Source organism: Sorex fumeus, unplaced genomic scaffold (assembly GCF_029834395.1).
Source record: "Sorex fumeus unplaced genomic scaffold, SorFum_2.1 ptg000007l, whole genome shotgun sequence".
In the NCBI taxonomy this organism is placed as follows: Eukaryota; Metazoa; Chordata; class Mammalia; order Eulipotyphla; family Soricidae; genus Sorex; species Sorex fumeus.
Genome location: NW_026606064.1, coordinates 20,509,596 through 20,524,697, shown reverse-complemented (window position 1 = coordinate 20,524,697; position 15,102 = coordinate 20,509,596). Strand labels below are relative to the sequence as shown.

The window sequence follows — 15,102 nt, the reverse complement described above, 5'->3', positions numbered from 1 at the left end:
TCATTATCAGAAGCAGCAAACAGAAGACTTACAAAGTCCATGTCAACTTGTTTCATCTGTTTTCTGAAAATAGTTTTTGAAATTTAAGATAGATATCACATATTTTAAGTAGCAGAATATGTTCTTCAGAACAGTCTTCAAAACATTCTTCAGAACAGTCAGTTTTTCCATATCGAAGCTGATAACTAAACCCATTAGGTTACTCATTTAAGTTATTCAAATATCCAAAGAATGTCATTTGAGAGCTAAATTTTTTTCTTTTCAGTTTGTAGAAGTAGTAGATTTATAAAACTCATTTATGCTTTTTCTGTTTTTCTTCTCTTTTATTTAACAGTGTGTTTGTGGAAAATACTTAGTCTTAGATCCTAGAGTTATTCGCTGTTTTGTGTATTATATAGAGTACAGAGTATAGCTTGAATATTTTAATAAAGTGAAGAAATCAAAGCAAGATAAAGAGCATTTTCAGCATCCCAAAAGTTTATTATTTATCTTCTCATCAAAGGTAGCCACTATTTTGAAAATTATCACCATAGTTTCCTTTGCTTGCTTTGATCTTTAAGCAAATACATGTCCTGTAATGCCTTACAGCTTTCACATAATATTAATGCCTGTGAAATTAACTGTTATGTGAAGCAATTCTTTTCCTTTATTGAGGTATAGAGTATATTACACAAATATTTTACTGTTGACAAATTGTCTTGTGTACAATGTGTGCTTTCACAAGTAATGTGCATATTTTTATTATATAGACAGAGAAAACTTGCTAGGTTCAAAGTTTCAACAATTGGCTCAGAGCAGTAGTACAGCTGTTAGGGCACTTGTCTTGCATATGACCGACCTGGGTTTGATTCCAGGCATTTTATATCGTCCCCTGAGCATCGCCAGGTGTGACACCCCCCCCCCTCAAAAAATTAAGTAAGGTTTTAACAGCATGTGAAAATACTCACTGCTCCATATTCTTACCAACACTTAGTACTGATAATTTTAACTTTTCTTGGGGTATGGAATAATACTGTTTGTGGTCAGAGAAAGGCATGTTAGTGGTTTTCACTCTGTCAGCAATTTATTTTAGGTAACTCATCGGATAAAGTGTTGAAATCGTGTGTTCATTTAAAAAAATTACTTATAGTGGTTCTGATTTCCAGATATGCAGACTTTTGTAGGCTATTGTGTCTTTGTTTCAAGTAATTTTTTTAAAAAGTAATTCTTTTCCATTGACTTGTTTGTGTATCCTCTGTGCAGTATGTCCCATACTACCATTATTGCTAATGAAAATTTTACAGTTTTGTTCACCCTTTAATTAACAGATATCTGCACATAGATACATACATCCCACTTAGCGGAATTTCAATTGAGATTATTAGTAAAACTTTACATTAATTTGGGGAGAATGGACATCTTCATAGTATTGAGTTTTCTGGTTAGTGAACATGGCACACACCGTTGTTCTTTCCTTTCTTTCCTTCGTGTTTTATAATTTTCTATATAGCAGTCATATGTATGAGTCATACAGTTTGTAGGCATAGAATAGTTTTTTATGTTGACATCCTCGCCAAATTTGCTTTATCTGTAGTTTTAGGTTGTCTGTGTACACAATTCATCTGTGAATGTTTTCTCTTACCTATTCCTATTACCTATTCCATAAAACTTTTTTCTCTCAGTATTCCACAGAAAGTTTCGTTTCAGTGCCAAGTAAATGAGTAGTTACAATATCTGTATGTTGATAGATGCTTGTTTTCAACAATATATAATATTTGTATATATTATATATAAATATGGTATTTTTTTTGTCTTTGAATAACTTGGTAGAACTTCTATAACATGGTTGTTTCAAAAAGTAAAAATGTATGCTTTTAGAAAAGGAATCTTTTGGACATTTCACCTTCAAAACTTTTTGTTTTCCCTTAGTATTTCCAACTTGGGGATGTTTGGCATTGATGAATTTACTGCAGTGATCAACCCCCCTCAGGCCTGCATTTTAGCTGTTGGGAGATTCCGACCTGTGCTGAAGCTCACTGAGGATGAAGAGGGAAATGCCAGGCTGCAGCAGCGCCAGCTCATCACCGTCACAATGTCCAGTGATAGCCGAGTGGTCGATGATGAACTGGCCACCCGGTTCCTGGAAAGTTTCAAAGCAAACCTAGAGAATCCTATGCTACTCACTTAGTTCCCAGACAGTGAGAAGTTGGACTTTGGCTTAATAATAATAGTTGTTACAAAGAAACATACACAAAAGGAAGACAGGCATTGAAGAGTGAAGTGTATGGAATGCTTATTTATTTAAGATGAAAGAATTTGACCAGGTTGTCTTTATTTTCATTTGGGGTGTAATGTTGTAGAAATATGAGATAACAAACTGTAACTAATGAAAGAACACTTGGTTAAGGCAGATCCTATTTTAACCTCTGGTGCTAAAAGGGGTGTTGAACTAGATGTAAATTAAATTATATATTTGGCTCATTTGAGTATTTTACAGTATTTGAGACTATATAATAGATTTTAAAATCAAAAATGTTAGAATTCTGGCATATATTAAAATTAGAAATAGTCATCAAAAGAAAGATGCCCATTAATTTAGCAGTGAGACCTCACTTTTATAAGCACTGCCCTAGACATACTTGAATTTAATGTGTACAGAAGTATATTCTGGATAATAGTGAATAAATAAGGATTGCATTGTATTAAGGGTTGTGGTTACTGATTTTTTTCTGTATATAAAGTAATGTGTTTCAGAGTGGTATTTATTAACCTTATTTTTCATTTATATGACATTGTGAACTTCAAAAGAGTAAGAATTAAAAATCAAAAATGAAGACAAAGAGACCAGTTTTTTTCAGTGATAAACTGTAGCTAAAATATCTAAACATTTCAAGGTTAACTGCTCACCTCCATATATTGAGTTGGAGTATATAAAATTATACTGTCTCCTACCAAACATTTTAACTTAATGATTTAAACACAAAATATTACTGCTTACTTTTAATCAAGTTTTAACTGTGCAATAAAATAATTAAAGTTACTAGTTATTTTAAATTTTGTATTTAGTAAAACCTAGAAATGGATTAGTAATCTCCCTGGAAAGCTTAAAAGGAACTCTAGCAGTATAAAGAAGAGTTAATATGGCATTAGAATAATAGTTAATACATAATGTAAAGCTTTAGAAAGTATAGGAGATTTATGAAATAGGTGAGGACTTTTTAATTCTTTAGTTAATAAAGATTTTCCCAAATATTTTCAAAGGTAGAAAAGCTAGTTCTTTTAATAACTGCTACAACAGACAAGATAATACTGCTGAATTTGAATGGTAATTTAATCACCAGTCTCATTAAAGTTGGTGGTATTGACTGCTGTTATGAATCACCTGAAGATAGGCTAGTATGAGTTGTGTGGTGACACGATAAACTACATGCCTAATAAAAGTCTTCTAAGATAATGACAACTTCAAAATGTCAATCAAGATATGTAATCCAAGTCACTTCAAAATTCTCATCATATCAACAGTCATACTGAAAATCCTAACCAGATGCTAATTTTGAAATAACTTTTTTTCAGTTAAAATGTTTTCAGTCAAGTTTTTCAGTCTATTTTAGCCAAGAAAAAAACTTTTTCAACTTCTCTCTCTTTAGAAACAACAGAACCTGAGATGGCCATAAATAAGCCTTGACTGGGAGTTCTGTTTTTCCTTGGACTTATGTGCATAAATAGTACTGCATGCATTTCCCTATAGTTGAAATGGGCTTAATCGCTACTTCAGGCTGCCTTTTAGGGTCATTATGAACTGCACAGTGAGAATGCTGTATAAATTGAAGAGATTTAATTCTTCATGAATATCACAATCAGATTTGTCACCTAATCAATTGCTTGTCATGGTTTAACTTCTCAGTTCTTGGTATTAATATTCATTTTCACTCAAAGTATTTTCACTAATATTTCTATATTGAGTAGGTTTTGTTGCTTTTAAAAAGAGTTCTGTTGTAACATGGCATCAAAGAATACTGATTTGAGAAAGGACCCTGGTGTACTTGGTTTGAGTCATTACAAGAAAATTGTACAAGCGGTTTTTCACCTTATTTGTGGATACTGCACTGTAGCACTGTACTCCCATTGTTCATCGATTTGCTTGAGTGGGCACCAGTAACTTGAGACTTATTACTCTTTCTGGCATAATCGAATATGTCACAGGGAGCTTGCCAGGCTTTGCCGAGCGGGCGAGATACTCCCGATAGCTCGCCAGGCTCTCTGAGAGGGGCAGAGGAATCGAACCTGGGTGGGTCACATGCAAGGTAAACGCCCTACCTGCTGTTCTATCGATAATGCACTGAAAAAATATAAAATGAAATTTTATGGCTGGTTATTATTTTTATCCCGAAAACAAGGGAATGACTGAAATGTTGAGAAGACTTGTAAAGGAAATGCAACACAGCAGTTCACAATTGAATATAAAAATATATAATGAATATTAGAACTTGTAAGTCAAATGTTTTTACTTCTCCCTAATTGCAATTTCTAACTGACGTTTACAGACATTGGCTCACTATGTTGTGGCAGAGTAAAATCACCAGTGTACTGCTGGCCAGGGTTCTTTGCTTGAAACATTACTAAGAAATTTCTGTGTGTGCCTATCCAGATATTTTGCATGTCATAGCTAATGGAACTGTGGCTTTAGTTGTTGTTTTGGGTTTTTTTTTTTTCATCTTGGATTTCATTTCACACTGATTATATAGGGCAGCCTATTGGGCTTCATGCAAGTAAAACTAGTTTCCTAAGTGTTTAATGAAAGATAGGTGGTGCTGCGAGTTAATACACTGTTGGTTAGGTGAGTGAGACATTGAAGTGACATTTAAAATTCTAGTTTTTAGAAAAGATTTTTCCTGATTATATAGAACATCATGATGGTCTTTGGCTCTGGTAAAGGAATGAAGCAACCAATTTTATCGAAGCTAAAAATGAACCAATTTAAATATGGGTTTATTGATTTTTTTTTTAAAGAGGAAAGTAGCAATGCAGAATTACTTAAGATTAATCTAGGGCCAGAGAGCTAGTGTAAAGGTTAAGGTGCTTGCTTTGGGCATGGCTGTGACCCTGATTCAAATCCTCCCACTGCATGTGATTCCCCCCAAGCACCACCAAGTGTACAAAGCTAAGAGTTGCCCCTAAATATAGGCCAAAAAACAAAGTAAATGAAATTTTAAAGTTAGTCTGGCCTCCATCAGCAAAGGTAGGTCAAAAATAAAGAGAGAATGAGAGTTCACAGGATCTATCTAGAGGACTTTGTGAGTTCCTTAGATTCTGCACTGGATCAAGTGGCATTTCAGGAGGCAGAAAGTGAAGAATATTGGAGTGTTATTTTATTGTGGTTTATTACAAATATGAGTGTGTATTATCAGGCAGTGCACCAATAATAAATTTAGAATATAACTTCCCATCCCCTACATCACCAGTCTCTGAAAAGTTAAGATTGTGAATACCCTTACTGTACTTAAGAAGACCTTTAAACTTTTGTTTTTGTTTTGGGGCCACACCTTCCCGACTCTGTTCTCAGGGATCACTTCTGGTGGGACTTGGAGTTCTGGGGATCGAATTCAGTCAGCTCTGTGCAAGGCAGGTGCCTACCTACTGTACTGTCACTCAGGCCCCAAGACATTGAAATTTTGATAAGTGGAAAACGCAGTAATATCTTACGAAGGTCACTTTAAATCTTGTTTCTATTTTTTTAATAAATTTTCCATGCTTTCTAAAAATGTGGACAAACAGGGTTTGGAAGAAAATATATATAGTTTATCTAGGTTTGTAAACATATATCACTTATAGTTTTGCTTGAAACATTACTAAGAAATTTTAATTTTTACTACAAATCTGGGCTGGAGCAATAGCACAGAAGGTAGGGTGTTTGCCTTGCGCGCAGCCGACCCGAGTTCGATTTCGCCCGCACAGCAGAGCCTGGCAAGCTCCCTGTGGCGTATTTGATATGCCAAAAACTGTAACAACAAGTCTCACAATAGAGACGTTACTGGTGTCGGCTCGAGTACATGGATGAACAATGGGAGGACAGTGCTACAGTGCTACTACAAATCCAAACTTTTCCTAGCAAAATGGCTTTTTAATTTGATATCTACTTTATGTAATACATGTAATTACCAGGCTTTATTACATAGTTTGTTTTCATATTTGGTTACTTAAGAACGTTTTAGCTCTAATTCAGCTTTACAAGTTACTATTCTTGTTAGAAAAAAAAAAGAAAACTCTTATTTCACTGCATCAATTTCTTATACCTATTAAACAAGGAAATGAGAGGCACTCAGTCACAGTGGTGGTTTTGTCTTATTTAATATCTTCAGTCCTATAAAGCAGCAGTGTTCTTCTTTACAATTATTGCAAAATAAGGTTGGAAATAAATTCAGAAATAGGGAATTTAACAAAAGACGCAAAGCTCTTAAGTGTAACAATTGGGATTTGAACTGGGTCTGGGATGTGAAAGTGCTCAAGCTCTCCACATTTTGTACACAGCATTATTGGTTATATTACTGCGGCTGAAATAATTCTGTACTAAGAGATATTTTTTATGTACAGTTCCAAAGTTCTTGTTCTTTAATAATAGCATTAATATGCTAAGTATATGACAACACTTAATTCGTATTTTTCTCTATAGCAGTTCTCTTGTATCTTGCTGGTAATTTCATGCAGAAAGTGCTGAAGGGCATTTTGTTTTCGTAATGGACTACTGTTTTTCACATGAAATGAAAGTGTTACAACTCATATCTCTGAATGAAGGACTTAGAAAAATATATGCTTAAAAAATTACAGATCTTAGTGCCTCTAGGGCCAAAAACATGACAGTAAATATCTTTTAAGAAATAGCTTTGAGTTTGGTACCAGCTCAGAATCAAACGTATTTGTCAGTTTGGGGGCCAGGGCGATAATACAGCAGGTAGGGTGTTTGCCTTGCACGTGGCCAACCTGGGTTCAATCCCCAGCAGCCTACATGGGACCCCACACCCATCCGGAGTGACCCCTGAGCATAGAGCTAGGAATAAGACCTAAGCACTGCTGGGTGTGGCCTAAAAACAAAACTAACAAAAAAGTACCAGTTTTTATTTCAACGACTACAGGCTCTTTTAGTGACAACTTTACCAAGGCAGTTTCTGGATGGCAGAGTGGTTCACTAGGTTACCCAGGCCAGATCTGTGCCCAGTTGCTAGAGAAATGGAAAGCAGCCCTTCAAACTTCGGTCAATCAAAGGTACTGAACTCAAAATTACCCTGATGGAATCAGGGTCTCACTGTAGGTGGTAGATCTGGGACATGAGATGTGTGGTAGGAGGGAAATGGGGAGGTGGTCACCAGTCCACATCATTTAAGTAAACAAGGCACAGTTCTGTAAATTCTGTGATCAGAATTGTGTATAGGACCTGCATTGAGCAGAGGGCTCCACAGAGGAATAATATTTTTACATTAGCGGGTAGGGCGTTCGCCTTACAAGCGGCCAACATGGCCGACCCAAGTTCGATTCCTCTGCCCCTCTCGGAGAGCCCGGCAAGCTACCGAGAGTATTCGATATGCCAGACACAGTAACAACAAAAGTCTCCCATGGAGACGTTACTGGGCCCGCTCGAGCAAATCGACGATTAACGGGAGGGCCTTTACCTTACCTTACCTTACTTTTATTTCTGGTTTCTCTTAATTTCAATAGTCAATTGAGCATCTATTCTAGACCTGGTATAAAAACTCATCCATTCATTTCCCTTCACCTTGATAGCATCTTTTCTTTGTACAAATCATTTCAAATAGCTTTAACTCCCAACAATGCTCAGAAAATTGGTTGTAAGAAAAGCTACTCAGTGGAGGGAGTATAGACAGAAGCTTTACACTACTTCTCACAAAGTGTTCTTGGGCTTCTCACCAAAGGGGGAAAAAGTTGGTATTTTAGGAGCAAATGTTCATGCTTTGTTAATTTGAATGTATTTTTATACCTTCACTTCCTCCCTCTTCTCTGGTCCAGAATTTGTTGGAGGTGTCTTGTGTGCACATATGCATTTTGTTGATGGAATAAGTCACCTACCTGAAGAGCTTCTTCCCTTAGGCACCTTCACACCTGGTTATGCAAGGTGATAAAAGTATTTTTAGAGACTAATCACTTTCGGCTCTCAGCTAACTAAGCAAAACTAGAAGCAAGTGAAAGTCAAATTTTATTTTTTCATTGGCTATCTTGAATATTGTTTATATTTTATTTTGAATTATAGTTTAGTTATGTGTTGACAACAGTGTTTACTTCATGGTCTTGATATGCACAGTTCACTGTCACTGTCTTTCCATTGTTCATCGATTTGCTCAAGCGGGCCCAGTAACATTGTGAGACTTGTTACTGTGTTTGGCATATCGAATACATCATGGGTAGCTTGCCAGGCTTTACCATGCAGGCAAGATACTCTCAGTAGCTTGCTGGGCTCTCCGAGAGGAGCAGAAAAATCGAACTCGGGTCGGCAAATACCCTAATCGCTGTGCTATCGCTCCAACCCATGTGCACAGTTACTTAAGTATTTTAGTTTTTGGTTTTGAGGGTGCACCTGGCAATGCTCAGGAGTTACTCCTGGCTCTGCACTTAGGAATAATACTAGGTGGTGCTCAAGGGACCATATGGGACACCAGGGATCATATGGGACACCAGGGATCAAACCCAGCTTGACTATGCGCAAGATAAGCTCCCCACCGGCTGTACTATCTCACCAGCCCTATCTTTTTTTTTAATTTTCATTAGTGAGACATCATGAGGTACAGTTGTAGACTTACAAATTTTTGTGCTTGGGTTTCAATTATACAGTGATCAAATACCCATCCCTCCACCAGTGCCCATTTCTCACCACCACAGATCCCAGTATCCCTTCCACCCCTCCCCTGCCCCCATCTCACCCTGCCTCTTTGGCAGGGCATTCCCTTTTGTTCTCTCTCTCTCTCTCTTATTGAGTATTGTGGTTTGCAAAAGAGGCAGTGGGTGACAGTCATGTATGGTCTATAGTCTACTTTCAGCATGCTTCTCCCATCCTGGGAGGATCCTCCCAATACCATTTATTTGGTGTTCCCTTCTCTGTCTGAGCTCCTTTTCCCCCTAGCATGTGTGGTTGGCCTCCAAGCCATGGAGTAAAATTCCTGGTACTAATCTGGGCCATTCTTGGGTGTTAGTCTCCTATTTTGTTACTTTATGTTCCCCAGATGAATGCAGTCTTTCTATGTCTATCCCTTTCTTTCTGAGTCATTTCGCTTAACATGATACTTTCCACTTGTATATAAATTTAATGACTTCGTCTTTTCTAACAGCTACATAGTACTCCATTGTGTAAATATACCAAAGTTTCTTTAACCAGTCATCTGTTCTCGGGCACTCAGGATTTTTCCAGATCCTGGCTATTGTAAGGAGTGTCCAGCCCTATCTTTAATGATACATATCAAGTTAGCATGAACTAGTAAACTCTAAATTCTCTAGTTCAGAGTGAGTACTTTGTATCACAAGCCATAATGCCTAAAATGAGAGAGAGAGAGAGAGAGAGAGAGAGAGAGAGAGAGAGAGAGAGGTGCCTACCATAGAGGCAGGCAGGGGTAAGGAATGGCTTGAAGGAATGGGAGGGAAACTAGGGACACTGATGAAGGGATGGGTGTTGGAACATCGTATGACTGAAATGCAATTATGAACAATTTTGGAATGCTCTGTCTCACAGTGATTCAATAAAAATTTTTAAAAATTACCAAAAAAGAAAAAGATGTAGGAGCATTGCTCCCAGCTGCACCAGATCACCTCTTCCATGTTACTAAATCTTAGTTTTATTGTTCATACTTAATACTTTAGTACTTAGTTTTATTGTTTATAATCACCTCCTTTTGACATCAAATCATCTGTGAATTTGATAAATTATTAGTATGCCAAGTTTTTTCTCACTTATACTAATTATAATGCTTTGATGCGTTTCCAGGTATTTATAAACTTTTCAGGCTTTGATATAGCTTTGGAAAAATGAGAATAAATGCTATATTTATAATGTATTGGTTCCTGAGAGCAAATTCTAATTCTCTATAAAGAAATTTTTTTAACCATGTTTCAGAAAATACATCAAGTCATTCCTGTTTAAACTGATTATAATAGCTCATGAGTTAGCCAAATGAAAACTAAAAGTGGTGAAATATAGGGCTTTTGTATATTTGTTTTCCTGTCTCCTAAATGAGTCATCACAGCATTGGAAAATAATGAAAAGAATAGCTTCCTAAAAAGTCTGCAAAATGGAAAAACTGGTTTAAAAAATACTGATTTACTTGGGAAATTCCCTAAAGGGCTTTCATTTCCTGGGTAGATTTTTCAATCTAATTTTTCTAGTTATCAGAATTACTTGGTTCTCATTAAGTGATCCAATCCCCTTTTCCAAACTACACATATATAGACTATGACAAGTCCATAGTAATAGCTAACTTCCTTTCTTTCAGACATTTCCCTGAGTTCCTTGTAGTGTTTCTAACTCAAGTCCTCTAAACTCAAAAGAGAGATGTATAGTGTTAATGTTATTTCACAGAAGAGCATTAAAATACCATATCTATGACTACAACTGCTAGCGAGTGGCAATGAGAAGTGGGAGAAGGTCTGATTTGCAGAAGAATTCTATTCCTTTTTGTTTGGGGGACCATACCTGGCGATGCTCAGGCCATTCCTGGCTCTGCACTTAAGAATTATTCCTGGTGATGCTCAGAGCACCGTATGAGATGCCCAAGATTGTACTAGGGATGGCAGTGTGCAAAGCCAGCACCCTACCCGTTGTACAATCTCTCTAGACTAAGAATCCTCTTTTAAAAATGTCATTTTATCAGAGAATTCTGGATTATAATACCTAAAGACTATGAGTAGGGAAATACCAATGTGTTGACATAATAAAAACATCTGTGGAACTTCTTGTAGCACCTCCTACAGTAATTACATATATCAAAGAAGTAACTGTGGCTAAAGTTGCAGCAATCTGACATTTAATGTACTCTGGATTTTAATATTAATGAATGAAGCATTCCTTCAACCTTCTAATACATGAAGGGATGGTTTAACTATTATGGATTAATATGGGTCAAACAGAAAAACCCATCAAAGAGCACATTATTGGGTGATGACCAAAAAGTTGATTTTTGTTCTATAACAAATTGGGGGCAGGTTCAGGGGGAGTTGAAAATACTTGATCTTTCTAATGCTGATACCAGATCTTTGATACCAGATAGAAATACTGCCTTTATTTACCCAGATTTTCTTTGATGATTCTGTTTGACATAAATAATTTCTCGACTCATCTGCTCTTCCTGTCACCAACACAAATAATAACTTGTAAAATATAACACAAGGTTCATTGCGTGCCAGTTGATTGAATTTCTCCAGCTTTCCCCACTTCCCAACCCACTACGTGTATTAGTCTGACCTTTATCAAGCACACTTCTCTGGAAATGTTGTTAGGCCTGTCCCATAGTTAAGTTTCAAGAACATTACCAAATCAGTAAAAGTGTTACCATTTATTTGTCAAGACTAGTCCATAACAGTGTATGTTCTGTAAGGTTCTCTGAGGGCAGTTTCCCTTTTATGGTGGGTGGATATGTGAACAGTCTGTGCTGGTAGCATTGACTCATCAATTATTTGCAAGTCAGAGAAGTCTTTTGTGTGTATTTGTTTGCACTGCTGTTAATGAAGACATTCAAAAGCAATTTAAGGCAATCTGTGAGTATATACATCCTTTATTTTTTAACATATATAATTGAAACATTTTACTCCCTTCCAATTGTAAGGTAATGATTTACCGAAAGTTTCTTTCTCATGGTAACTGAGATGACAAATAGTTGCTGAACTTTGGTTTAAGAGAAAAATTACTAAGATGAGGAGTGAAGTACAAGATAGGTCATGGTATTCATGGATGAATTCTCAAGAGTAACCTGAAAATCAGTATTTTTAAGAGATAGGACTAGTCAGTATTTTTTTAAGCAAAACTAATATTCCAATGCATTTTTTTCCCATAGCATAGAAGAAAACGTGGTAGAATGTTGACAATTGGCATTGACTTGAAGTTACCAATAACTAAGCAATCAAGTAAAGAACTTTTAATCTTTCTATAAAGTTGGTTTTGTTAGCGTGTTTTATGCCACCTTTAGAAAGACCCTTTGAAATCACAGGCCAGAACAGTTTTAAAGGGAGTGTGTAGGAATCCATGATGGGTGTGTGCAGTCTGCTCTGTGGACGGTGAGAGTGCTCACCAGTCCTTTGTCGAGGGCCCAAGATTCAAACTCCTTTTGTTTCCTACTTCTATGCCTCTCCCCTCCTCCTCTAAAAGGAGCCATCTGATGTGGCTTCAAGGGCAAGGACATTTATTGGCTCTGCAGCCAGGACAGCCATCTGTGCAGATTTTCTCCTATTCTTTCCCCCATGGCAGGTGTGTTTAGAGCAGCCTACGGCTGTTGTGTATCGAAGGCAGCCTTCCGAGGACTCCATCAGGGCACATTAGAACGTTTGCTTTGGATCATCAAATCTTCCTCTTGATGAATGTTCTTGCAGAGTGCTTTGCATTTTTTACGTTGGGAATAGTAAGCTAAAGTGCCGAAATAAAGGGGTGAATGTATACGAGACACCCCAAAGAGGCTGTTCTGCCTGTTTTGTTCTCAGATTACACAATGTTGCACTGGTAAAGGTTTAACAACCGACTCTGAGAAATGTATGAGCATATATAATCAAGTGTAAGTATTAAAATTGTACTAGGGTGCAAACAATAAAATACACAGTTCACAAATTGAATAGCCTGTAATACTGTTAATATATAATAAACGTGTAGCCTGCATTTATAATACAATAAAAACAACTCACAAGTAATGTTTCCCTTTAGCTGAAAGAGTTAGGTGAAGTTAAGATAACAGAAACATTTGGATTACATACAAATGAAGGGAGTAACATCTTTACTGAAATCAGTTTTTAAATACTGAAAGATATTTCCTCGGAAATATTTGAGCAATAGCACAGCTGTAGGGCGTTCACCTTACAAGCAGCCAACATGGCCAACCCGAGTTCGATTCCTCTGCCCCTCTCGGAGAGCCCGGCAAGCTACCGAGAGTATCTCGCCCGCAGGGCAGAGCCTGGCAAGCTACCCGTGACGTATTCGATATGCCAAACACAGTAACAACAAAGTCTCCAGTGGAGACATTACTGGGCCCGCTCGAGCAAATCGACGATCAACGGGAGGGCCTTTACCTTTACCTTTACCTTACCTTTACTATAGATAGAAAATGTGGGGTTGGGGGGAACTCAACGTAGAAAATAATGAAAATTAATGATTAAATAATGAGGCTTGAGTATTTTTTATAGCCCCTCTCCCCCCAGCTGTGGTTCTTGGGGATCTTGTGGTGCCAGAGATTCAGCTCAGGGCTTTGCACATGGTAGGCATGTGTTCCAACTAGAGCTCTCTCCCTGAGTATTTTTTTAATTTTTAGTATTCAACAGCCTTCACAAGCTGACAGTACCAGCTGAGCACACCACTAGCCTTACACTTTAAGGTTAGACTGGTGTTGCTGGGAAATTACACTAGTGAAGGGATGGCTGTTGGAACATTGACTGACTGAAACGCAATCATGAACAATTTTGTATGTTTTATTGAGTCTCGGTGATACAGTAAAAAAAATATATATGTATATTAGACTGGTGTGGTAGGGGAGGGGGACACATGTGCCCAAACACATGCTTTGAGCAATTCAGAATCCTCTCCCTGGAGCCTGAGGTGAGACTTGGAAGAGTACAACCTCTCCAGGTAATTGTGATGTATGAGCACAATTTTAGTTTAGTCTGGTTGGTTCCCCAAGACCGACCACATCAAGGTTGGGAGAAAAGTCCTAAAAGTACTGATTCAAGAAATGTGTGTCACCTTACGTATACTGCAGTATTATTCAGAGGGGACTGGAGAACTAGAAAAGCAGGTGGGGCACTTGCCTTGCACATGCTGACCCAGGTTCAATCCTCAGCACCCCACGTGGTTCCCCAGGCCCTATCAGGAGAGATCCCTGAGCTCAGAGCCAGGAGTACGTCCTATATGGCCCCAAAGCAAAAAAAAAAAGATACATATGAAAACAATCTAAGTGTCCATTGGTGGTAGAGGCAAAGTTCCATACAATGGGATACCAAATTATTTTTTTAATGAAACATTGCCTTTTGTGGCAAAGTGGACAAATGAAAAAAAGTCTGATGGCTATTTCACACTGGCAAAATATAAAGAAAACAGATAACAAATGAAGTTAAACAAAATCCATTTTAAATACAGGTAACATTGATGTTTACAGAAAGAAAAGAGGTCGATTTGGGGGTAAAATAGCAAAAGGGGTTAATTTTATGGTGATGGGCAGATACAAGTTTGAATGATGATCGCTAATTAGTATATAAAGATGTTAAGGTGTACAGCTCTAGGTACACTGATAAAAATAATGTCATGGGAGGGGAGGAATAATGTTGTAAGTCAGTGTTCCCTTAATAATTTTTTTTTTTGCCTTAGATGAAACTTTATATAAACACTGATTTACAAAGTTGTTCCCAATACAGTTGTTCCAGGTATACAATATGCCAACACCAGTCCCACCAATGTACCTTTCCCTCCACCAGTGTCCCCAGTTTCCCACCCACCCCCCCCAAACCTGCTTCCTTAGAGGGCACCCCAGAACTCCATCACATATTCTGGCCTGTTAACATGTGGTTCCTTGACTTAGCACTACTACTCTCTAATAGAAGTAGAAACCAACCCAATTTCTTGGTTTCTAACCAGAAATTGAACTCTTAGAGACCACCGAAAAAGCAGAACTGGATGTCAAAGGCTGTGGGGAACTTCGTTGAAATCACAAGATATTTTGCTGGGTTTGGCTGTTGACTCATGGGGAAGTTTCCTGTCTCCATAGCCTACATTTTCAAATGTAATTGATTTATAAAGCTTAGCAGCAAAGCAGGATCAATACGTGTTGGTGTAAAGCTTGCCCAACAAATGAAAAAGAACGGGCCTATTTTTAATGAGTTAGTCCATGAAGTTGGGAGCACTATTTTTTTTTCAAAAGGGCTTTTGATTTATAAATAGAA

General features: G+C 37.4%; 1 protein-coding gene across 1 annotated transcript in view; it reads left to right on the top strand.

Moving 5' to 3' along the window:
- The window catches only part of PDHX (pyruvate dehydrogenase complex component X), a 65,618-nt gene extending 62,937 nt beyond the window's left edge, over positions 1–2,681 (top strand). The window contains exon 11 of the mRNA XM_056135710.1: positions 1,909–2,681. Within this exon, the coding sequence (XP_055991685.1) occupies positions 1,909–2,167 (259 nt within the window). The 3' untranslated portion in view covers positions 2,168–2,681. The remainder of the gene's footprint in view (positions 1–1,908) is intronic.
- Positions 2,682–15,102: the final 12,421 nt, after the last annotated feature.